The sequence below is a fragment of the Eutrigla gurnardus genome, assembly GCF_963514095.1.
Source record: "Eutrigla gurnardus genome assembly, chromosome: 9".
NCBI lineage: Eukaryota > Metazoa > Chordata > Actinopteri > Perciformes > Triglidae > Eutrigla > Eutrigla gurnardus.
The window spans coordinates 23633411-23658431 of record NC_139923.1 but is presented as its reverse complement, the minus strand read 5'-3'; the positions used below and the strand labels follow the sequence as shown (position 1 = coordinate 23658431).

Below are 25021 nucleotides of genomic sequence, written 5' to 3'. Positions count from 1 at the left end.
ATAAAATATGCTGAAATGTTGAACTCTGGGATACAAAACCACAGTCCACAAACCAATGGGTCCACTTTTTATATACAGACGATGTACACTACTGATACATTTACCTCAAAGAAATGCACTTGATGCATGATCAATTTGTTAATAGGCTTTATTATCAACTGGGGAAATCAGGCAACTGCCCCAATGACCCAGACTCTCATTTACAAGAAGAAAAACGACTGAAGACAAAGTTGATTTCCATGTTTTTATGACCCTTCTCTCCACCTTGGCTCCACAGCTGCAGCTTGCTGCGGCTGCAGTAGCTGCACTCATTACCTCCGTCAGGTTGCCAATGTTTAGCAGAGTTCCAGCCAGTGCAGACCAGGCCAGGTCTAAGGGGAGCGGAGAGGGGCCGGCAACATGAACCGGTGCAACCTTCAGCCAAAAGTCCGGTCTCACACTGTTGTCCTGCTCGGCCATTTATAGATGTGATTCAAGCCTGTTTGTTAATGCACACAGTTGGGCTCGATGATGGAAAATAAAAGTTAACTACATTATCTAATTTCACTGGTTTCCATAAGAATACAGACCCGATTAATACGCTCTTATTGCTTTTCAAATGCCCGGGGCAAAAGCCTGCGAGAGCTCTGCTGCTCTCATTACTTTTTAAATTTTCTCTTTGTGATTTTTTTTTTCTTCTCTTTTTGGTTCCATATTTGCAGAAGTCATATTCTGGTTAATGGCTTGGCCACTTAACTGCCTGGCCTTCATCCTTGCACCACTTATTGAGTGTAACAAACAGTCGTACACATGCAAACACGGACACATGCACAAAGACTCTATCACACACATACACACATGTAGAGTATATGCATGCACACATGTGAGTAACACTGATACGCGGATGGACATGTAAGGTAAGAAACAATGCAGTAATATGCACCAGTGTGTGTGTGTGTGTGTGTGTGTGTGTGTGTGTGTGTGTGTGTGTGAGAGAGAGAGAGAGAGAGAGTTGGAATGAAGGTTCAGGTCTGGGGCAGTGGAAAGTGGCTGTTTGTGTCACAGTAGAAAACGGGAGAAAGTAAGAGAGGAGGAGGGAGCGCTCCAGCAGCAGAGGTGGACAGACGGAAAGAGTTCGGTCTGCAGCGAGATTGTCCCGCCAAGAGCGGGTGCTGGGGCCGCATGGAAACTTTTCTCCCTCCGACTCTCAGGCAGCCGGAGGAGAAGTCGTCGGTATTGAATATCCGAGAGGAGGAAAAAAAGGGAAGCGGCAAATTGAAGATCCAGACGTGAAGATGGAAAACTTTGTCAGTTGACGTGAATAGTTTTGCATGTAACAGGACTGTTAAAGTGTTTCCCTGCGAAGCCTCTTCATCCTTCCATGAAGAACGCACCATACTGATGCGTTGAATCATTTCCCCGAACGGTTGCTCAGCTAAAAGTATGTGATAATGGCCACTTGAGTTTCTATGTGCACAAACACCTCATTCAAAATCATATCAGCAGCAGAAGGTCCTTACCGTATTGCCACGAGAGTCAGTGGATGAAGAGCAGGAATGTGATCAAAGACAGAGAGAGCAATTAGTGAGTCCAGATCCGCCCAGAATCCGGATCCAGATCCAGAATAGTGGCCTGTTAACGTCTGCGGTCGCAGGCGAGGCTCGGGCAGGAGGCTTGGGCTACAGTATGTTATGTGTGTTATGTACCACAGTCAGGGATGAGGCCGAACTGTGTTGGAGGAGCCAATTATCATTTTTTGGCAGGAGTTGTGTATAAAACCATTGTCATCCCGTGTTGACACTCAGATGTTTCATGGACACAAGACTCACACAGCCTCGGTCGTCTTATCTATCTGGGTTCAATGAACAAGTCAATCGATCGATACTCACACGGTTACCTTTATGTTGGTCCAGACTGGAAAATGTCAATGGATGGATGGATTGGCGTGAATTTTGGCACAAACATTCTTAGTCCCAAGAAGATGAAACCTAGTGACTCTAGTGATCTCCTGACTTTTGAAGTTTCCATTGATTTCATTTGAAGTTCAACCAATATGGGACCAATAACCATTTCACCTGCCACAACATGGTGACGGCTGAGCTGGCAGCTTGCAGCTAACGGTGCTGACAGCGCTAACATTGTTTACCAGAGGGGGAACAGGAGAGTGGGTGCTACGCTTTTGCAACGATGCCGTTGGTCAGGATGATGTCATCAGTTTCCCGCCTTATGAATGCAGTGCAGAGCGGCGGCCGTTAGCTGAGAGACTCACATGCACTAAATTACTAAATTGCACCTGCGGCCGGGCCGGCCTTGTAAACAAAGCAAAGAGAAGGTCATATTACAACACACAGACATTCCCCCGCTATATCTTTACATTGTGAATATGTTTTTGTTGCTATAGTAATGCTCTGAATCCCATCCTAACATTTTAATATGTTCAATTTGTCAGATTCCCATCAGCCTCAGCTGCACTTTCTGTTTTGTACTAATCACCAAATTTTTGCATGCTTATGCAAGTTTTCAATAATTTAAACTTCCTGTAGCCTGAATGAAGAAGTCCACTTGATACACAAATAAAAAAAACTATTAGCTGCTCCGCCCCACACCTAATTAAACCCTTGCCCCTGTGCCATCAACGCTAAATGAGTGGTCGGAGGTAGTGGCCAGTTCAGGTCAGATTCCTCTGTTTTTTCATGTGCCGTGTTCACACTCTCCGAGGGAGCGAGCGCATGCCACGCTGCAGTCCTCTGCCTATTAATAGCTGCAAAGGGATGGAGTCGGGGGCAATCTGGATGGCGTATAAATTTAGACCCTCCCCCCCTGAATATTCCGTTGATGTCACGAGCCTGACCTCTGACCCAGGAGCCTGGCTGCCCCAAGGTCCGCGTTGAACTTGAATTTCAGGGGTCCAAATGCAAGCATGCACACGCAAACAGCATGCAAGCGCTTGTTCGTCTACAGAAGCATATGCCTGCACACAGATGCACTTAAAATGCAACATCAGAAACAATTTGAGGCAAAGAGCTGTATAAATATGCATTCGGTGTACAAGTACTCGGTGCCTTCTTTGTCACACGACAAATGACACTAACGCTTCTTTTGTCTTTCGTTCTCAAAATAGGCCGCGTGCAGACGGAAGAGCCGATTGATTCCTGAGAGAATCAAAACAACAGAATAATCAGAAAGTTGGGCAATAAATCACGCTGATTTCCAGAGATTTTGAAATCGACTGCATTAGAAGTGGGACGATTAGGTATTAGAGCGCTCACACAGGTTCCCACTGCCTTATCCAGTGTCTCTGCCCCCTGCCAGAGTTATGTGATGGATTGAGTCAGGGGAAGGGGAAGGGGGGGGGGGGGGGCTGACATGCATAAACGGGGGACGGGGGCAACTGATCTTCAAGGTATGTCAGCCGACACTCGGCACTGGGATATCTTGTGCGCAGCACCAACGGAAGAGACCTTAACCTACAAACACAACAACATTGTTCAAGCCACGATGCCTCTTGTCTTATTTTTGGGTCCGATAAAGTTGTTGTTGGATACCAACAGAGCCGTGACCGTGTTACAGTAAGAACTGTGTTGAAATAAACGGATGGTGACACTGGATGATAATGAGACAACATGATCTGTATAGGGTTTTGGGTTTCAGGACGTTGAATGACAAAGGATATGCTTCTGTGAGAGCTGAGAGTCCAGCGCTGCTCTGCTGTGGATCAATACGTGGACATTAACTCAGCGTATTAATCGTCAATCTGCAGTCCGCCTATAAGCTTACATTATAACTCAGACACTATGGATGTTGACAGCAAAAATGCCAATTAATGAATTCCACCGTCGACCAATCACAGCTCCCCCTCCCTGCTCTTGAGACACTTATAAACAACATTCCTTCCCTTAAATGTCTTCTGCACTCCACATCAGCCACACAGATCATTACACCTCACACAATCTAGAATATATTTTACTATACATTAATCACAACACACATGTGATTACTATGTGATTCTGTAGTTTGGTGCTTCTGCCAAGCTTTTTTAATTGTTTTTATTGAAGTCTGACAACCATTCCTACTTTGCTGTATAAAATGTCCTGAAATACATATTTATTCTAACAACTCAGTCTCCTTTCAGGTTTAGCATCTTGTATTTCTAATAAATGTATTCCATTGTTGTGTATTTTGAAGAGTATAATTAAATAAATGTAATCTAAAATGACAAATATAACACTTGGCTTTGGTTAGTCATGGTGAGGGAGAGCACTGGTCCTGGAGCTTCAGGGGTTCATCATGACTTGAGCAAAAAACTGTCAATGCAAAGTGTCTCAAAGTCATTTTATCCTCCACATGAAACCAGATCCCTGCATGCAATAATTAATCTAATCTAATCTAATTAATCTAATTTCTAATTCCTGGGACGAGTAAACCAATTATTAACCGCTGAAAAATCTATCATTAACCTCTTGTTTGACTCATTAGCCCATTAGATGTAGCCAATTAAACTAAAACACACGTGGCACGGAGACGGCTCTTGGATATCCTCACTGCGAAGATACTCGCGACTCCGAACTGCAGTTTCGCGTCTCTCTTTTCCTCCCCACTCGAATACGAAAACACCACAAGATCACACTCGGATAGGGCGCCGCCACTGACGCCCCTGACCGTCCGCCGGACCGCCGAATGACAAGTCCCCACAATCTTTACGCACGGAGAGCGCACGGAGTGTTTGCGAGCACGCATGGGGATCCCTCCCTTCCAGGCTGTCCGTGGCCTCCTCGCCTCAGCGGGCAGTTCCAAGACGCAGCCAAACCCTCCTGAACCCCCCCATTTCCCTCTCTCTACCTTTCCTCTGAAGAAACAAGCCGGCGTTACGTCAGAAAGTGCAGGGCAAGCAAGACAGCGTCTTAGGAGCTATTCGTAGGCATTGCTGCCAAACCCGGCTTGGGGCTGCTCACGAGCTCACTGCAGCCAATGCAATTTACAAATGCAACTCTTTTAAACCAGCAGCAGTATGTGGTAAGTCACGTATTCATTCATACTGTTTTATTTCCTGGCTGGGCTTTTTTTTTTTTTTTTTCTTCCTTACAGCTTTCTTCACATGACAGGTCTCTGTTGCCGGCACAATTGCGCAAACAGACAAAAAAAAGCAACCAACAAGAGTGTAAACGGTGCAAAGATAAAAGAGTAGGCTGGTTTACCCTGTAGCCTCACTGAAAACACCATGACATGATGAAGCAACATAGGTTTTTGACGCACAGAGAGTTCTTTTTGCGTTTGATCCGTTGCTGATCTCAAAGACAACATGCCCCACGCTCGAAATAGGAACCCTAGCCCCATCCCAGAGGTAACATGGGACACGGGCTTGAAGGAGATGAACGAGACCTGGAAGGGAGCTATAGCCTGCCTCGGGGTGGCCGTCTTCTTCGTCATGACCATCGGGATCATATATTGGCAAGTGGTGGACCAGCCCAACAAGAACTGGATCCTCAGGGGGACTTACAGCGGACTGATCTGGGAGAGGAGAACCCACTCGCTGGTCATACAGACCCTGGCGGAGGACAAGACTTATGTGGAGATAGACGTCGGGAACGTGGGGAACCCCGACGCCGAGGTTCCCTTCGTGAGGAACCTGTGCTGGCTGAACAAAACGGAGTTCTGCTATACGTGGGACTCGGTGGCCGAGGTGAAGATCTCGCTGGAGGTGAACGAGGAGACGGAGACGGAGTGCTACAGTATGAGTTGGGCGCCGGTGCACTGTCATGTGGAGCTAAAGGTAAGGAGACAGTCAATCATATAGCAAAATGTGTGTGTTTTTTTAATGCACGTGGAAGTTACATGCCACACTTTTTCAGTTTACTCACTGGCTTCATGGTCTCTCTTTAAAATCTGAAAACACCACATGAAGCATTTCTGTTCCAAGACCTGACTAAATCTGATTTCAACCACCTGTTTGGATTCAAATTGCTTTAAAAGCTGAAATGAAGCACGTGACTTTTTGCAGCAGACATGTGATTCAGATAAAAAAGAAAAATGCAATTTATGGAAATTACATTTCCTTGGATTTGTTATAATTCCTGAAGAAATCTGACATCCCAGTGAATGATGTGAACCTTGGCATTGTTGTTATAAACCAGAACAACAACAAAAACTTTTTTTTCCCTCTCAGCCCTCGATTAAATCTGCTTCGTCACAGTTGTTATGCTTTTTGACATGCACAGTACTTACTGTACCCCCCCTCCCCTCCCCCCCTCGGATTAATTAACTATTGGGATGTTTGGGGAGGTTAATCTGTCCCCACTGGAACATTCCCCGCCATAACTCCCCGTCATGTGGCACGACTGCTCACAGAAAATCTCTCCAAACTAAAGTCGCCTCTTATTTCCCTTTCTTCTAATTCCCTAAACTCTGACCCGGTTGCCTTTCAGGTGACCACTTGGCACCTGTTTTCAAACTCCTTACAGGGCACGGATTTGCTGAGGTGAAATAAATGAGCTGCCGAGGAGATTTGCCACTTGTCCCCCCCCCGCACGCGTAAAGACGCATTGAGGAAGTGTTTTCTCTTAGAAAACACTGTCATCCAATCCCGGTGCTCTCTGAGAGGCTCTCATGTGCCAGCCATGGCATACCTCGCTGCATTTCTGCACTAAAGTAACACGAACTTAGCACCGGCTTTCAAAGAACAGATAATCCAGACATCTAAGACGTCAGATATCACCTTCAGCTTATATGCACATCAATTATATTTACAATCATCATTTGTCTGATGCTTAAAACATCCGAGTGATCTGAACAAATGATTGCATTTTCTTCTATCTACTCTTTTTTTACCGACCATCCTAACTATATTTAGTTTTTCCAGTCAACATAAATTTTTTATGATTATTTGCTGCCTGTCATGATGTTAAACCGTCTTTCTCCCTCTTTTTCCCTCACTCATAGGACTGCTTCTCCATGGCCAACGTGTCTTGGTACGGCGGCGCCGGCGTCCGGGGTCAGACCTGGCCCATCAACGACCAGAACGCCACCATGCAGCCCTTCGTCGTGAGCGATCTTAAGGACAATCCCTCCGGCTTCGGCTCCGCCCTGGAACGCTACTTCCTGGGCTCGTCAGGTGAGAGGTCGTCGCCGGGATGAATCAGCTGAGATGTACCGCTATAGTGGAGTCATACAGTCCTGGTTCATCTCCACACCTTGGTCCGCTACGATAAGATTAAACCTTTTCAAGTCTTTCGACTGACACATCGTCAGCTGTTATTTCCCCCCTTCGCCATTAGTGCAGGGTTAGCACAAGGGCTCTGGATATCTGACCCCAGACCGGCGGCTGTACGATGCGTGGCGTGAATCCCGGGGCGGGAGGGAAGCCCTGTGGATGTTGTTGTGTTTTCTTACCACCACCGCCCCTCATGCACGTGTTTGTTTGTGTTTGAGCTGAGAAAAATGCTCCGACCGCCTCCAGAACCAGCATCCCCCCCCCAAAAAACCACCACTCCCCACTGACCGGACAGGACCAGGTCCATCCCACTAATAGAGTGTAACGCGACACTGTCTGTGGCATCTCCGTTGATTAATTAAGAGATTAGACTACAAAGGGAAGCGAATCACTCTTAGCGTCTTAAATAAACTCTTAGGGATGCCGTGGTAATTGCCTTTTGTTTCTATTAAAAGGGCCGGTTGGATAAGGGCCCTGCTGACTCTTATAACTCCCCGGGTTATTTTGGAGGTGTTAGATTTTATCCTGGGGGGCAAAAGGGGGGGAGACAGGGACCAGCGGCGGATGTGAATGGTTAATGTGACTGATGAGAAGCGTGGTGTGTGTGTGTGTGTGTACGTGTGTGTGTGTGTGGTAGCGGGTATAACATTACAGTAACCTCGAGGGACTTTGCTCCTGAACTGTGTTCTTGTGTAGTTTCCTTACTGAACTGTATTCTTGAAAGATTTCACATGAATATGACATTTTTTTTATGTCATATTCATGTAAAAATCCTATTTTACACACCTGCACATCGCATCGTGGACATTTTCCAGCATATTCCTGTGTGTGTGTGTGTGTGTGTGTGTGTGTGTGTGTGTGTGTGGTAGCGGGTATAACATTACAGTAACCTCGAGGGACTTTGCTCCTGAACTGAGTTCTTGTGCAGTTTCCTTACTGAACTGTATTCTTGAAAGATTTCACATGAATATGACATTTTTTTATGTCATATTCATGTAAAAATCCTATTTTACACGCCTGCACATCGCATCGTGAACATTTTCCAGCATATTCCTGTGTGTGTGTGTGTGTGTGTGTGTAGCGTCTCTGTCTGGATGAAAGCGCGAGCCGCCAACCAACGAGGCGACACAAACAATCATCCGTTACGACTCCATTCACATGCTCGCAGAAACACATGCGACACATGCACATTTTGGGGATGTTATGCAACAACAGTGGCGGCTTAACAAGAGAGTCACATGACTGAAATCCCTTTTCCACCTTGTGAGAGGACGGCGGTAATTATCGGGACCCTTTAACCCTTTGGCTTTGCACGGAGAGAAAAAACCCCCAAAAAAACACGCACACAGACGAGATCCCGATGAGAACAACTGTTTGAGCGTTGCCAAGTAACCACTCACACACACTGTACATCGCCCCCCCCCCAACATAGCAAACTGATGCTCAGCAATGACAGCGATGCCTATTGGATCATTAAAAGGTATATTTAACATGATATTTTCCTTTAAAGTTCAAGGATGTTTTCGTTTGGCTCTTAAATGTAGATAATGTGTGTCATGAGGCGTTTTTTTCACAGCTGAACTTTCCTATTCAGGATCAGTGGAAATTATTATTGAAAAGTCATTTTCATAAAGTTGATCTGTCCCTCGTGCATGCAGCTCATGAGTTAAACAATTAAAGAAGGCTGTCGAGCTTCAGATTTGGATAACGTGTCAAGAATCCTGCGTCATGGACTTTGCACATCCGAAACAATGATAATGTTGAATAAATCATCGGTGAAATCCTGTTGAAGCAGCGCCGTGCTCCCCTCTCGTGCACTTCAGGTTGGACCACTGTTGTTTTTTATCCTCACCGTCAACCCGAAACATCAGACCGCAGCAGCTGCACTTGCCCACCCGCTTCCCTCCAGCAGCAAAGTTACCTGAAGCATTTCATTTTAAACGGCAACATGCAACGAACAGAGCGATGCGGTCGAGTCCCAACTGTGTTATTGTTTGTGGGACAGGGAACAATTACAGCAGCTTTAGTGGAGGAAAGAAAAAAACAATCCACCATTATGTGTGGATAGTAAACAAGATCATTATGGGGGGAAACTGTGGATTTATGCGACCATGTGAAGCCTTAATCGGATTATTGATGTGTTCCTAGTTCTGGCAGCTGAATATTCCTTCTTTTTGCATGTTAACCGACCGAAATTGAATACAGAACTAAAAAATCACTGACAGCGCGTAAAAAAACAAAGACGACATGCAAAACTCATCTTTTTCTACGTCGACCGAGTGTAATTTATAAGTTTGTGTTCATTGTTTCCAGGAAGAGTGTACAGAAAACACAGCAACGGGGCTTTCAATGTGTCTATAAAAGGGAATTCCACTGAAAATATTTACTGCGTATTTGTATGTGAGACGCCGCACTCCTCAACCAGCGACAGTCACAGCTGCGTTGAACCAAATGAAAGGAGCCGGACTGACCACGTTCGACTCGAACAAACCACACGTTCAGTTGTGATTATGATTTCACCCCATTTCTAAATTAGTTGCGGGTGTGCTGCTCCGGTTTCAGTCGGATGGAAAAAAAAGCACTGTGGTGTGTTTGTTTTGCTCAAAACAGATTTCTGAAAGGCAGCGCTCCAGCGGTAATAAAAGCCCCCCCTCGTGACTCAACGAGCCCCCGTCCGTTCATTATGGATCCCGGCTCATCCCGTCCAGGGTGCACCCTGCATTTCACCCCCCCCCAATGTCAGCTGGGTTCGGCTCCAGGAGCTCCAGTAGAGACGAAGTAGAGAAGTACAGGCAGGAGAGGAGATAGATATGCAGCTGTGCAGCAGAGTGACACTTGAGAGCGTTACCAACTGGAGGAACTTGTCATAGCCCCACCTGTCTTTATCCGTACAAAAACAACTGGGCAGCTAAGAACAGATTAGATATCACTGAAGCCACATCCTGCATTATAAACACACGACGTTGTCCCAGAGCTTTAGGGGCTTACTCCTACAGTTACTCAACCGGGGTCTTAAGGGTGCAATTGATATGGGGTTTCAGTGAGCAAATGCAAACAGAAATAGGTGAAAAGTACAACAGGGACAGTAGGAAAATCATTTCTGTCCTTTGTCCATGACCTGAATTATTAAATTTAACTGTAGATGCACCAGTTCTTTTTGTTTTTCACATAGTTGACTTCTTTACTGCTCTACGGTGTCCATTAAGGGTCAGTTTTTAAAATAGAATTGTCATCAAATATATTATATATTATATTATAATAATATATATATTATCTTTAAAGAAGTTACATATGGATCAAAATGTGCTTATTTTAATGAAATCACAGCTTTAACATAATAATTTAACTTCATTAACTTTGAAAATTAAAAATAAGAACTAGATGATGACACACTTTCATACAGTGTCAATAGCTTAACTGCTATTTTGTAATTATTTTATCACACAAATATGATTCTGTATCCTCAGATATTAACCCATGATGAGCAGCATATTTTCTTTTTTACCCTCCACTCTATTTTTATATTTCATGGTTAAAAAAAAAGAATTGAAAAACGGATCTAATTCTTTTAATACGAGCATTATTTACGGCACGTTTACGTCAGACAGAGAATCCCCAACTCATCGTTACAAATAAGGGATCCTATTTGTTCCCACAGCAGGTTGTAATAATAAGATAGTACTTCACCGCGTTCTGCATCCAATAAAAATAAATAAGTACCCTCTCTTCACATCTAATTTTTTTTCTTTGCTAACTTTTATGAATATATCAGAGATTTGAATCAAATATAATTTCTGTCACGTTTATCAGACTTGACAGCATCTCCTTAACATATAAACCCACCTCCTACACACACACACACACTCACGTCCATATAAGGATGTGGATACACTTGATTTCCTTTTCTCTCTTCATGTCTCCGGCCCCTCCATCATTCATTTTATCCTATTCCTCCCCCCTTCGCCTCACCACCTCCCCCCTTTTCTCTTTATTTCTATCTCTGACTCAATCTTTCCATGGAGGATCCAAAGAAACAATACTTTACTGCTCGTTTCTTCTCCATCCTCTCCGAAGGGAAGCGGCCAAACACAACACACAGATAGGGATAAAAGTTATGTAAGCGTGTTATTTATTTTCAGATAATGATACTTGATCAGCTTTATTACTGCAGAACCGTATAATGCGAAGGCATGAGAGCAGTGAGTAAGAATGCCTCTCCATGTTCTGGTGAGCAACAGCGAAGGAAGCAAGATGACCACAGAGAAAATGAAGTTCAAAAGCAATCCCAAAACAAAACATCCACAGAAAAGGAAGTTTTAAAATGGTTATTTTTGGTTGATTCTTTAAATAGAGTCAGTCCAGACTTCCAGGCTGTTTGAATTATAATCTAACCGACTTGCTACAAGTTCTAAACACTAACACAGGTGAAGTAAAGGCTCCTTGTAGGTGTTCCCCTTGATTTGTCTTTGTCTTCGCTCCAACCCCCGAGATCACCGAGTCACACGTGTACAAAAATAAATGCAGAGAAAAAATTGCGCTTGCATGCGGAGGAAGGAAAACAAGCTGCCCCTGTGTTACTCAACAGGTCACCAGGAGGTCCCTGGACAGCTGCCCCGAAACCTCGACTCTCCCAGAAAAGCCAGAGGTGAAAACACTTCAACAATGACTCACTTAGCCAACTGACGCTTTGTTAAAAGCGAGCTGTCATCTCCTTTGCGGCGTGCATACTGTATATATGAAAATCATCCCGCAAAGATTTTCCACAGTCGCTGTCCGAGCTAATACTTTCCGTCAAGGGCAGCGAGCGAGAGACAGAGGGGCTTTTTTAAATGTCCACTACTACAGCATGCATCTGTGCCAACACAACACATGGTTGCTCAGATCTTTGTCCGAAAAACAGTATGCTAACTTCACCAGCTGAGCCTAAATGAAAATGAAAAAGAAAGGACTTTGATATTCCATCAAAGTGTCTGAATATGGGATCTTTTTGTCTGATCCGTTTTTATGAATCTACTTGTGATATTTGTAAAGAGCCCAGCGTCTCACACTTGAAACAATGAAGCCGTTTGATGATCGGAACGGAGCGGAGAAAGTCTCTTTTAGTGTTTCATTATTTTTTCAATAAGTGGAATTGGAAATTTACTACCATGGCAAGAACCCAGTTATGTGGCCATCAATTTCTTGAGGTTGGGCACAGAAACTAAGTTTCCATTGTTAAGAAAATGCATGCCTGAACACACACGCGCGCACACACACACACACACACACACACACACACACATACGTAGTGTTTGAATGCACCTTTTATAACCCCAGGCAGGTCTGTAAGTGTGCACAGGTGTCATAAATAACAGTATAAATATGACAGGTAACAAGAGTGTAGCCCATCTGGTCCTCGGCAACCGTTTTCCACCCAGACCAGCCCGTCTCCAAGGGCCTAGACGCCACATTAAAACCTCCCTGACCCATCAGAAGGTGCATGGGGGTCACATCCGCTGCCACCTCCAGACGCTCAGCTCAGTCTGAGCGGGAGGAAGTGCAAAACCTTTATGGTCCTATAAGTCCTGCTCTGTTTTTCTTGGAAGCCCCATTACAGAAAGTGTGTGTTTGTGTGTGATTGTGCGTTCACGCCAAAAAAAATTTCAAAGTCTGTGTTAAATCTTTTAAAATCTGCTCAGTAAACTTAATTTTCATCTTTACCTGCCTGCTGCTTTGAAGGGGAGCGGATACGGTCGGTCAAGCATATCATTTTTGCTTTTGAGAGCTAGTGGAAAATATTTCGGGGGAAGCTTGGAGTGTTTAAGGAATTGTTCTAAAAATATCCCCCCCCCTCATTTCCCCTTTAACTCCTGTGCACCCCACTTTGGCTGTAACTTAAGCCCTCACTTTCTTTAAAGAACACTTATTGATCATTGGTTCTGGCACATCTAGAGATACTGTTCCGTCAAAGATGTGCACACATGAGATGGAATTTGATATATTTAACATTCAAATCTGCATATTTAAGCAGAGATGGAAAGAAAGGTGCTGCAGCTTCTCCCGTTCCCTTGACTTCCTCCGCTGTGATTTCCCATAAAAGCTCAATGAGTCACGCTTGCAAACTTAAAGTCCCCTTCCCAATCCGGTGTGCACAAACAGGCCGCCGTATCTGCACATCGTTCTCCGAGGCTGCTATAGGTGTCAGCTCTATTTCCACCGCCTGCATTCCACTTCCATCCTTCCATAAAAAGCCCATTTTCATGCAAACACTCTTGATATGTGCAGGTGTTTGTAACGACAGCTTTGCTTTATTTATCCTTCGCCGTAAAAAAAAAAAAGCTGAATTTATCTGCCATTATGAATCTATAACAAGCAGTCGGGAGGTGACCTAATACCTTGTGAGGGGCAGCTGAGGAGTTACCAGTATCTCTTTGACATTATCCCTTGCAAACACGTGAGAATTACCCTGCGCTCGGAGGCTCTTCACTGGGCTTTACGAAGCACTTGAATACTGATCTCTGAAACTATTAATCTGATTATGGTACCGGTACATGAGTGTCCTGTCGGCTCCTGGTCGCCGCATGAGAGCCGTGAGCTCGTTGAAACTAGAGAGTGTGGCTGAAGTGAGTCCTCAGGTCCCGGTCTCGCTCCCCAATCTGTTTGGCTGCTTTAGGTGGGTTGTGCAGAGCGAGAGGGTCCATATTGGCCGGGTTCTGCTGACCTGAGATGGGACGGACTCGCAGCAGAGCGGAGAGGAGAGGAAGGGAGTTAAAGCTGGGAGGGAGACGGTGGGAGTCAGGACGGGTGAGAAGTGGTGAGGATAGGAGGGGGGGGGGGGGGGGGGGGGGGGGTAACCGGAGAGGGACGGGGCATTCCTTGCAGGGCAGCTACATCTGCAGACACAATTATCCACTTCGCATAATCTCATCATTTCACACGGCGTCTGAACGGCTATACTGTACGTACAGTAGGAGAGACTTTCAGAAACCCTCTTTAATAGGTGTTCTACTTCTTCTGGAGTCAAATCAACATAAAAAAAAAAAAAGTATTCATCTTCAATGTGACTTTGGATAGATATCCCAGACTGCTCATGTGTAACCCACCTTCCTGGAAGTTGCCAGCGGTCCCGGTGTAAACTCGTCCAAGCGCATACTGCTATATCTCATTCTGGGGAGTGTTTTTCTCACATCTGAGCGGAGCGATATCAGCTGACACTGACCCACACTCTACCTCCCACAACACTCCATCCGTCACACTCGTCCCGGTCTCGGTATCACTCATGCACTTATGTCATATAAGAGGAATCTGGAATGGAGCGCTGCTTTTTTCATTGCTTTAAATCGAGGCCAACCTTAACTTTCAGATTCCCCCGAGACAACAATTATGAATTTCAGTGATGTAATGATCTAACCCCCCCTTCCCCGCCGTGCAGGTGTCGCAGTGCTCATACCTCCCGATGCTCCCCTGCAGCTGGGGGTGGACAGCCGGCAGCAGATCTGCCTGCAGTCGCTGCCCAGCATGGAGCGTCTCCCCCTGCAGTACACCGTGTGCGTGGCCCAAGACGTGAAAGCTGCTCACCAGGAAGCAGTGCAACAACTCTCCATCCACAGCAGGGAGCTGCCCGACATGAACGCGCTGTGGTGAGTTCTGTTCAGGTACAGCGATGATGTCCAATAAGAAGTTCAGGTTTGATCCCTCCGTGTTTGCTCTAGGCTGCCGTTCTGGAAGCTGCTCGCCAACGTGGATTCGGGGCCGAAGGTGGAGAGGGAGCTGAGGACCTTCTCTAATCGTCTGAGGAGACACCAGTTGGGGGAGGGAGTCATCAGCCTCAATGAACATTCCACCACCCTCCTCTCCGATATGGTAGGTGGTCATCGCTCCTTAACGTCTCCAACCGCAGGCTTCAAAATCTTTAGTAGACTGGAGGATCTTTAAAAGACAGATCTGCTGCGGAGGTACAAAAAAACTCAAACGCAAAGCAGGACTCAATAGTTAGGCAAAATGCTGGATTGCTGGACACGGAGGTACTCAGACAGCAACGAGAGGCAGAATACTCAGGGTTTATAAACACAGGGAGCCGGGGGTAATTGAACACAGGTGAGACACATCAAGGGCAGGAAGTGATCCATCTGAAATGCTAGGAGAGGTAAGTGACAAAACAGGACTCTCAAAGACAAACATGAAAACTAGGATTTGTGTGGAAGGAGGTCTGTGGTAGGTCAGGGTGTCTCTGGTCCGAGGTCCAGATGAGTTCAGGGCCTCTCCTCTGAACCGTAAACCTCCCAGTCAACCAGATATTGATGGCCAAGCCCCCCGTCGGCACACATTCTGGAGGCACTTGACTGTGAACATGGAGTCTGGGGGGGTTAGGAGGTCTGGAGACAGACATCCTCTAGTGATTCAGCTGATTGTTGCACCGGAGCTTTAGTATCTGGTAATCCTCCTCTTCAACCATCTGGGGTTGGCGAGGGTTTATCAGAGGGAAAAAAGAATGTTTTGGGCTTCATTTGTTGAAGATAGATAGATGAGGATATATATATTATATAATACACAATATAAGGAATAACTACAAAAACTACAGTATCAAATATAAACACTGGATAACACTGGATTCTCTGTAGGACAGAGGGGAGGCATGCACAGGTTACTGCTGTCCAGTCCAGTAGATGGTGGAGAGACTCACGTTAGATGTGTCAGGTCTTCTAAACTTCATGATTTGAGGATGATGTTTATCATGGTTGGTATCCGGTTACACGAAAAGTCCTTGAAAGGTTGTCGGGAAACTTCCTAGAAACAAGACCACCAGGACCACTGTCAGGTGGATCTAAGTAAATACCCGGTGATATTCCATGACACAACAAATATAGCCGAGAGAAGACAAACGGAGGGTCTCCTGACGGCTCTCGGGTTGCTGGTAACCGTAGGATGGTGAAGATTTAGGTGTGTTGAGATAGAAGGGATGTGAGCCAAAGCCAACATGTAGGTGATCCTGACACCGGCTTGGTGCTGTGATCTGACCCAGACCTGCAGAAACAGGCAAGGAGACAGAGGAGTTCCACATAATGTGTCCACCAAGGAGGGCTGGTTATTACGCTGACAGTACGTTACCATTACCGGTTCAGAAGGTGTGAGAGGATTAAAAAAAAACTCCTGGTACATCAAAGACTTGTTGTCGGCCAGTTCCCCTCCATAAATGCCATAAAGAATCAATGAACAGTTCTGCATGGAAAGGTATGGAACGTTGAGTTCGTCATGAAGGCGCTACAGAAGTGTGACCAGCGACAATATTCCTCTGTAAAAATAAAAAATACGAGGTTTTTCAAGTGTTTCTGACTTTATTACAGAAACACTTACAGCAAACCCAATTTTAAAAAAGACCAGATGCCCTCCTATATGATTTCCTTCGTCGTTTTTGTATTTGAACAAATATGTGGAATTAAAATTCAGAACAACAGGTCAGAAAGAAAAAAAAAAATGTTCCAAGAAATGACATAATACGCGCTAATCTCCCCTTTCTTCCCACAGCTGGTTCACCTCCGGGGGTCAATCTTTGTGTTCTTAAAAGGTTCCACAGTTATGTAACCTGAACTTTACCATGTAAATTCCAGAGGATTATAATATACATTAAAGGCTTCTGACAGAGGTCACACAGTTTACATAGCAGAGAACATGAAGAGAACGACGCGTCAATGCTTCTCTACTTAATGCAAAGCTATGTGTCACTCCAGATTATGAACATTTGAACTGTTCCATTAGTGCATCATATTGCATTGTGATTGTTTCGATGCTTCGCCGATGCAAAGTGTTGACATTTCAGGACCGTCTTTCTGTCTTTCTGCAGGACCACGACTACCTCAATAGCAGGAAGAGGGGGATGTCCAAGAGACTGACCAGGGACCTCCCACTTGTCAAGCTTCTTAACATTTCCATCACCCTGTCCCCTTTCCTGGGCGTGGACACCACGCAGTTCCACACCTCCCTGGTGGACGGCACTGAGGCCTACTGGCTCAGCCTCCCCTCAGCCCCTCAGGGACAGCTGGTGAGACCCCCGTCGCTCCTCCGCATGATAACTTTTAACCCAACGTTTCCCTCATTTCACTCTGCTTGTAGCTGTCCACCACGTTCATATTGGTCCATTCACAGAAAACATATTCCATGTCAAAAACATCGAACTCTCCTCAACTTAGAAAAAAGAAACCAGACGCAGAACTTTTTCCGTCCTTGCAGCCAGTCTGCGTTCACTACTTGCAGTTTGATAGAAAGCAGAGCGGTGTGAACACGGCCTCCTCCAGAAAATCTACCATTGCACACGCGGTTAATAATTAATTACCATAATAGAAGCGTAAAAGGAACTCTACCTCTCTCCTTGAAGATCCCCGTGATGAGTCAGTGGCGAGGAAAGTTCTGCGTCAAGCTGAACATCACCAACCCAGGAGCGGAGAGCTGGTTCCTGGACCGGGTGGGATCCCTGCAGGCTCACCTGGGGATGGAGTACGTGATGCTGGAGGGGGGCGAGGGGAATCTGTTCGAGGAGCAAGCCCTGCGGTCGCCGCAGGCTCTCGGCGGGGACAGGTACATCGGCCTGCTGTCCGACCTGGCTACCAGGATAGGAGGCTCCGCCATCGTGACAGCGGGGACACGGTAACATGCTCAACTTGTTGAGGTCATATTTTTTTAAATGTCTCCTCCTGCTTCTGACGACGGCGATGCTGTTTGGGTCTCAGGTCGAGCCACAAGCCTCTGTTCGTGAGGATGACCCCGCTGCAGTCCGACTGGAGCCCGATGGGCCTGAAGGGCATCATTCCCTCCCTGCTGCACCACACTCTGCTGGGATACAACTTCCTCATTCCTGATGCAGTAGGTAATACCACAGCCTATGGGTCACGTTTCTCACCTCTAATAGTACATTAGAGTTCTCAATATTACATGAAAACCAAAAAAAATGTGTCTTGTGTTCACTATTTCACAAAAAAAAAAAGTGTCGGTGCTACAGACAGAATAGATGACCTGATTTACGTGTGATTCAGACTCTCTGCTAATTGATAGAAACCAGATCCAGAAAGATGAATTTTAAAACTCAAAAGTTCATGAAACCAGGTGTGCTGTTCCAAGGTCTGTTGGTGTCGACTTGGCAGATTAAAACATACAGTGTGACACGTAAAGGCTCTACGATCCAGTCGCTGCCAGTCGTTCTTTTCATGATTTTTTTAAAGGTAACATATAATGCTCTTTTTCAGGTTCATACATATAGTTTATGCATATGTATTTTGGGATTCTACTAGAATGTGTTTGTTCAAAAGACACATTATTTTTTCTAATATCTGTTTGAAAAATATTTAAAAACATATCGCATAATATATAATATATGAATGGAATATAATTAGACATTACATTTACATTTTGATTGGCATAATTCAATTTAATGTTAAACTTAATATTTTTACAACAAACTGATTAACAAGAAACTTGAAAAATAATCTGTGCAAGTTAGTGGAAACTCTCTTTCCATGTGGTTTGTCCCGAGCTTCAGTACAAAAGAATGGATATTTTGGATTCTGCCCATTTCATAAACCAGAGAAGGAAAATCCTCATCCTAACTGTTCCTCTGCCTCTCCCTCTTCAGGTGGCTCTCTTTCTGGAGAGCTGGTCACAGACGAGGAGTTGTTCATCCGTTGGCTGGAGATCACAGCTTTCCTCCCTGTTATCAGCTTCCACACGCCGCCCTGGGTCTGCGGGGAGAACCGGGTACGCAAACCAGAATCTGACTCTTGACAACCCACAAGCGAAAACACATTTAGCAACTCTTGGATGCACTCTGGCCCACCCTGCAGCCCCAAGCTGAAGAGCTGTCATTACATCTGCCTCATCCACATTCAATATAATTACAACCAAGTAGGTGCACACTCTTTCCCAGACCTTTTTCAGTGGCGAGATCAGGCGAAGTGTGAACGTTGCCAACTAGGGGAGGGTGAGATTAACGCTCCTTGCTTATGAAAGGGGGAGTTTATTGACCCAGCAGCCTCTCCTCAGTTCGGAGGGTCAGTGCTGAGAAGTTCCCACCAGCGTGTTTGCAGAGGAGCGTAATGGCTGCTGAGACCTGGTCTATGAAAACTCAGACCTGGCAGCAGGAGAGGAGGTCCGAAAACCCCGTCCCTCTACGGCGAAATCAAGAATGCATTGTTCGCCGTGCGCGGCAGGAGGAGAAAAACGAAGCTCACGACCTCAGAGAGTCCGCTGACATATATCAATACTTTTCATGGCTCAGGTTCCTGAACATCAACAGGGTGAGGGCTACTCTCCCCCCCTCCCTCCCTCCCCCCACCCCTACCCTTTCCTTCCTCCCTCAATAGGAGCGACTGCCTGGCCCCCTCCTGACATCACCTGTGGTTAAGAGTCCATCTGTTCCGAATTACAATCCCTCCTCTAGATTTATGGCTCACTCTCACTCTCGAGAGCCACTTCAGCAGGAATGATAATGAATTTGAGGACAAGTCTTGGAAAAATACTTTATTGTGGCAATTAAGATTTCCATGAGTAATTGACAAGTGTGACAGAGTGGGAGTGATCAACTGGCCTTTTTTTTTTCCACTCAGAGAGGACTGAGGCAGCGAAATATATTGGTTGTGACTTGTGTTGCGTGACAAAGATAAAAATAGGCCCTTTTTGGACAGCTAGATATTTGACAGCAACAGTGTTTTCCATTTTGCTCTCTTTGCGTGGGCCTTCGATTCCTAAACTCGGATTAAAGTGAGACCGGGAGAGAAATTTAAGAGGAGACGAGGCTGCTGCGTTACGAATTCATCTCAAACGGGTGTTTTTTCTGTGGTCTGAACGTGACGCACCTTTGTTTCCAGAGTGTGTGTGATAGACAGGTCACAGCAGCGACCGCGTTTTGGAATCGAATCGCAAATAAAACCCCTCAAACCCACACACATGCCTGGCTTCTCAATTAGAGAAAAAAGATCCACTCGAAACTCCCGGGGGCTGCGACTTCAAGCTCATTCCTGCAAATGTTCTCAATCCCAACTCATAAAAAGACATTTTTTTATAGACGCAGTCAAGTTTTTTTTTTTGTGTGTTTTTGTCACGGGACACTGAGGATGTGACCCTTCCAGGAATGCTGAAGCCGTTTTTTTGGACAGGAGAGAGACTTGGACAAGTCAAGCCGCTAAGTCAACAGTGAGCTTGAGTTCTGTGTGTCTGGGGGCAGAGATGGCACAAATGGTTTAAGCAGAGTGCTCTTCTCCTCCAGAAATCCTCGAAGCAGATGATTTAGTGAAGGTTGCTCTAGATTTCTTTAAATATGTGTTTGCCTGTTAATAAAAGACATATAAAAGCTCCACAATGACACTAAATAAACGTCTTCCCTTACTTCCTGTTTGCCCCAGCATCAATCTAACCCTCGTTATCCTCCAGGTGCTGAACCTCACGCGGGCCTACATAGCGAAGCACCAGAGCGACGTGGTCCCGCTGATAGAAAAGTACGCCGAGGAGTGGCAGGCGACGGGAAACCCCGTCTACCGGCCCATGTGGTGGCTCAGTCCCAGTGATCCCATGACGTTCACCATCGACGACCAGTTCCTCATCGGAGACGAGGTGACCTAATGATGCTCTAGATGATGTCTTCACTTATGAAGTGACGTGTGTGTGGAGTTTGAACCAAACTGACGTGTGTTTCCAGGTTCTGGTGGCGCCGGTGGTGGAGAAGGGGGCGGTGCAGAGGGATATCTATTTACCCGACGGGGGCTTCCAGTGGCAGGACAGCCAGAACGCTCAGGTGTTCGATGGGGGGACGTTCCTGCAGGACTACCCCGTGCCCCTGGAGGAGGTGGCCGTTTTCTTACGGAGGAGCTGAGTCACACGACTGACTTATCCTGTTACTGTTTTGAATCAAATTCTTTTTTTTTTAATTACTCGTGCTGTTCTCAACTTGCACTTTTCCACTAAAGACCATTGACCCTGTCTCAAGGCCTGAGATGATATGTAGAAAGTTTTTTATACTTGCACTTTACAGTTAAAAAATGATTTGTTTTTGATTTTTTTTTTTTTTTACCTCTTGCCTGATTTGTTTCCGGACTTTTTCATCTGTTCTGCTTTTCTTTTTTTTTCTTTTTTTTTTGTATGTAAGTTCCAGAGAAATCTGTTTACATACTGCATTTCTATCAGTCTTTAACATTTTTTTTTAATCGCTGCTGGCTCTCTTGATCAGGATGAACAAAGCAAGCCCCTTTGTTGCTTGAAAAGAATCTCTCGAGAAGACCAAAATGAAGATGTAGAAGGACAAAAGGAAAAGAAAAAGGCTTGTTGGGGAGGAAAGTAGCTCACAGGAAGCTTCGTACCGACACACCGCGGTACCGTATGTGTTGCTCGCTCATTGGAGAGGCTTTTACTTGAACTTATCAGGCCGACGGGCTGATGTTTAATGAATGTACCTCAACTTATGCTGTTTCACTGCTTTACAGTCACACAACAACCCGCCACCCCTTTAGCACTTATTCTTCCAGGAGATGAACTTAATTTATCACACACCACTCCGTTGGACACGTCTGAATGTCCCTTAGTACTGTAGGCCGGATGAACCTGAGGCCAAGCCGCTGTCAGTGTGACTCTGGCTGTATTTTTATTAGATCTCTTTCTTACTAACCTGCTGTCGTACGGGCTTTTACATGGGATGTTATTTTTTTTGTAATTATATTTTCTGTTGATATACTCTGTAATGAGTCAGTTCTAAGTGACTCCTAAAGGAAAGGCTTGTTGACTAAACAGCTGATGAGGATTTCCAACAGATAGTTCGACGTTTGGGAAATATTCAGAGTTATGGGCAAAGAGAGCGGTATTAATCTTCTCTAAGTCTCGACAAGAAAGCGAATAAATCCCAAAACTCTTCCTCTTTCAGCAAATCTTACTGCAGTCAAATTGTATTTATCAGATACTTGATAAAGATGTTCCTGACATGAACTTATAATCTCAGACTGTGGAAGTCACATCCTTAGATCAGTAGCATCGCTTATGCAAGATATGTTTTATTCAACCCAAGTGCTTCAAGCTAATTATATGTAAATGTGTTTATTTTAGGAGTATATTCAAACCTAAGCTATGGAGAAATGCACCGTGATATATTGCTCTGTGTAGCATTAGTTAGTTGGCTTTCCTACATTGATTTGCTCTTCACCAGACGATCTTAACCGGCCAGCAGTGATGATACAGACTCCATAAACCCAAAGAAAATGCTCAACCACGTTTACTGTATCGCCTCGAAACGCTCAGGTCTACCGACGCTTATCAAATCACCAAATGTCTTAGTAACACATCGACGTCTTAATCTCTCCCGGAGCTGAATGTACAATGGACAAACTGTGATTATCCCCCCCTTTTCACGCGAGGAGCTTTTCTAGTTCCCCCCCGCTCTAATGCTTGTGAGTAATGCTGTGGTATGTTTCATGTGTATACGACCGAGAGAATCATGCGCCTTAATATGCCACACTTAAATCTGGACACGAGTGTCCAAGGATTATTGCAGTATCAGCAATGTACATATTACGATGACTGTGCCATTACAAGTGTTTTGTTCTTTTTTTTTCCTTTTTTTTCTCTCTCTTCTGTAAATCAGAGAGCTTAGAATGACAAAGTTGCAATAAAGTTTACATTTTCTTACTTCACTTTGAGTCGTTTTAGTTCGTTATCTCGTTGACTGTCCACGCAATGGATTGTGGGATTCGGCTCCCAACACCCCTAAATGCAAATATGGGAAATAAATAAATGAATGGTTTTTATTTGTGATGCCGGCGTTCACACGTGTCCTTTTTATTATCAACACCCTCGCTCTCTTCCGTCTCCTCGTGTCAGAAAGTCCACGTCTATATATCCGCCAACATGCTGACGACTAACATCTCCACTAATTCCACTTAAACCTAATAAAAGTTATTTATAGTTTTTGGTGAGCACGCAGCGGGGAGAGATTCTCAGGGGAATCACATTCAGCTCAACCCCTCCGCTAAGCTTCTCTTCCTTACCTTCCTCTCCGGCTGCCCCCCCTTTGGCTGAGCTCCACCTCGGGGGCCCCCCCTCCCAGACCCCCTGCTGTTTTAGAGCAGTTAGACAGGTGCAGCTGGGCACAGACACGCACAGAGCTCAGCCTCTCCGTTTACACCCTCGCCTTAATCACTTAGATTCATATGGCAACAAAAAAAAAAGAAGATATCCGGGCCCAGTTCTCAGCCAGATAAAATTCACAAGACGTGCTGGAGTGGCTCCTGGTTTGTGAGGTGATGAAGTTACAGTGTTGGGGGCTCGGAGGACAGCGGAGGTTACAGGGCTGGAGTCAGGTGACTTCGGGGGCAAAACCTTATCTGACCTTCATTACTCCATATGATTTAATGTTACTGCATTTCCACACTTCCAACATAATGCATCCGTTTGTTAACGATCATTTCTCCTCAACCATGAAACTTCTCCTCCGAGGCCCATTTTGGTGTGAAATCGTGGCACAATAACACCGTCGTTCCAGAAGTCTTGTGGTCACACGTCCAGCCTTAAACACAACGACACAGAAGTCCAATTATTTAGTCTCCTCTCCCTCATTCACTGATTCAACATGTAACATTCGACCCAATTAGTTTGAGGGGCAAAGCGGAGCCTCGTCCAGCAGCGCGGGGAGAACAAACTGTCCTGCCAAAACCCGAATCAAGAACGACCCGGATGATCGACGTACAGAGGCTGCAATGAGAACAATGTAGCTCGGCCAACACCGATACAGGGCAAGATCTCGGGCTCCTGCGTCAATGATTATCTTATTAAGCCCAAGAGGCGACGTTCGCTCCCCTCTCTTCTTGGAGGGGTGAAGTGGGACATGAATTAAAAACGGGTGACAAGCAGAGGCCGTGGGGCTACTTTTAGAAAGTGCAAGTCAAGGTTTTAGGTTTCAGGGAGGGCGCTCTTCAGTGAATGGGTTTTCCAGCTTGCCAATTAGGTGTACAATTTAAAGGCTTGTTGTCCAGAAGCCAGACGGGCTGAAGTCTGTTGATTGTGGCGTATGGATCCGTCACGGTTTGTCTCGCAGATAGAGGAGGTACTACTTCTCCTTTGTGTCGAGACATTGTTTTTAATGCACAGAAAAGAAAACAAAGAGCTGGTTTTTAAGAGTGAACCTTTTCTTCTTTTTTCCAAGTAGCCAGACTGCAGGTTCCCAGAGTAGATGAGGAGTAAGCAGACCTCAGGAATGCAGTTTTGAAATGGTAGCTTGCTATCGGAAGCCAAAGGCAGGGTGACATCAGGGCGGGTGTGATATTGTGGAGACGTGTGTGACTGTATGTGGTGAACAGGAGCTAAAGGGAAACTGACACAAGTGATGACTTCCTGCCTACACCCTCCTTTGAAATCTGTCACCTCGCAACGCCTTTAAGCATCTTCTGCTTAATTCAAGCTTATAGCTGAATATACGCCGACGGCCCCAGTGGTGGGGGGGGGGGGGGGGGTTATTAATACCCCCAGAGACGAATCTGGCTCCCGGGTGCCGTCCACTTGAGCCCGACCACCTGGCCAGATGGCATGCCGCAGCTTCCCTTTGATTGAGTAAACACCGAGCCACGGAAGGAATGATCTCATTTTCACACCGGACCGGATTCAGGAGGTTTACTGATCGTCAGAGAAAAACGGATCAACTCTGATGGCAGATGAGGGTCTCACATTGAAATAAACCAGGACCGGACTATCATGGTGGGAGGGCGATATGGTGAAAATATCACATTATTCTAATTCGATAACGATATCGCGATGATATTGCAGGGCTCGCCATTGGTGCTCTCACAAAATATGTAAAATATATATTTTTTTTTATGAAACGTCACCACAACTGTT

At 45.4% G+C, this 25021-nt stretch overlaps 1 protein-coding gene across 3 annotated transcripts; it reads left to right on the top strand.

Moving 5' to 3' along the window:
* The first annotated feature begins 4592 nt into the window (after positions 1–4592).
* LOC311018174 (SITS-binding protein) lies at positions 4593–22880 on the top strand. Of its 3 annotated transcripts, XM_084016998.1 has the most exons (11): positions 4595–4992; positions 5082–5749; positions 6916–7087; positions 14598–14805; positions 14878–15028; positions 17007–17204; positions 17538–17806; positions 17890–18026; positions 18789–18910; positions 20582–20761; positions 20847–22880. In XM_084016998.1, the coding sequence occupies exons 2-11, from the start codon at positions 5279–5281 to the stop codon at positions 21018–21020; spliced, it is 2082 nt and encodes a 693-aa protein (XP_083873124.1). In that variant the 5' UTR covers positions 4595–4992; positions 5082–5278; the 3' UTR covers positions 21021–22880. The 3 variants fall into 3 exon arrangements, with proteins under 3 accessions (XP_083873125.1, XP_083873126.1, XP_083873124.1); XM_084017000.1 differs by lacking the exon at positions 20847–22880 and having other exon boundaries at positions 4594–4992; positions 17890–18022; positions 20582–20721; XM_084016999.1 differs by lacking the exons at positions 20582–20761; positions 20847–22880 and having other exon boundaries at positions 4593–4992; positions 17890–18022; positions 18789–19449.
* The last annotated feature ends 2141 nt before the right edge of the window (positions 22881–25021 follow it).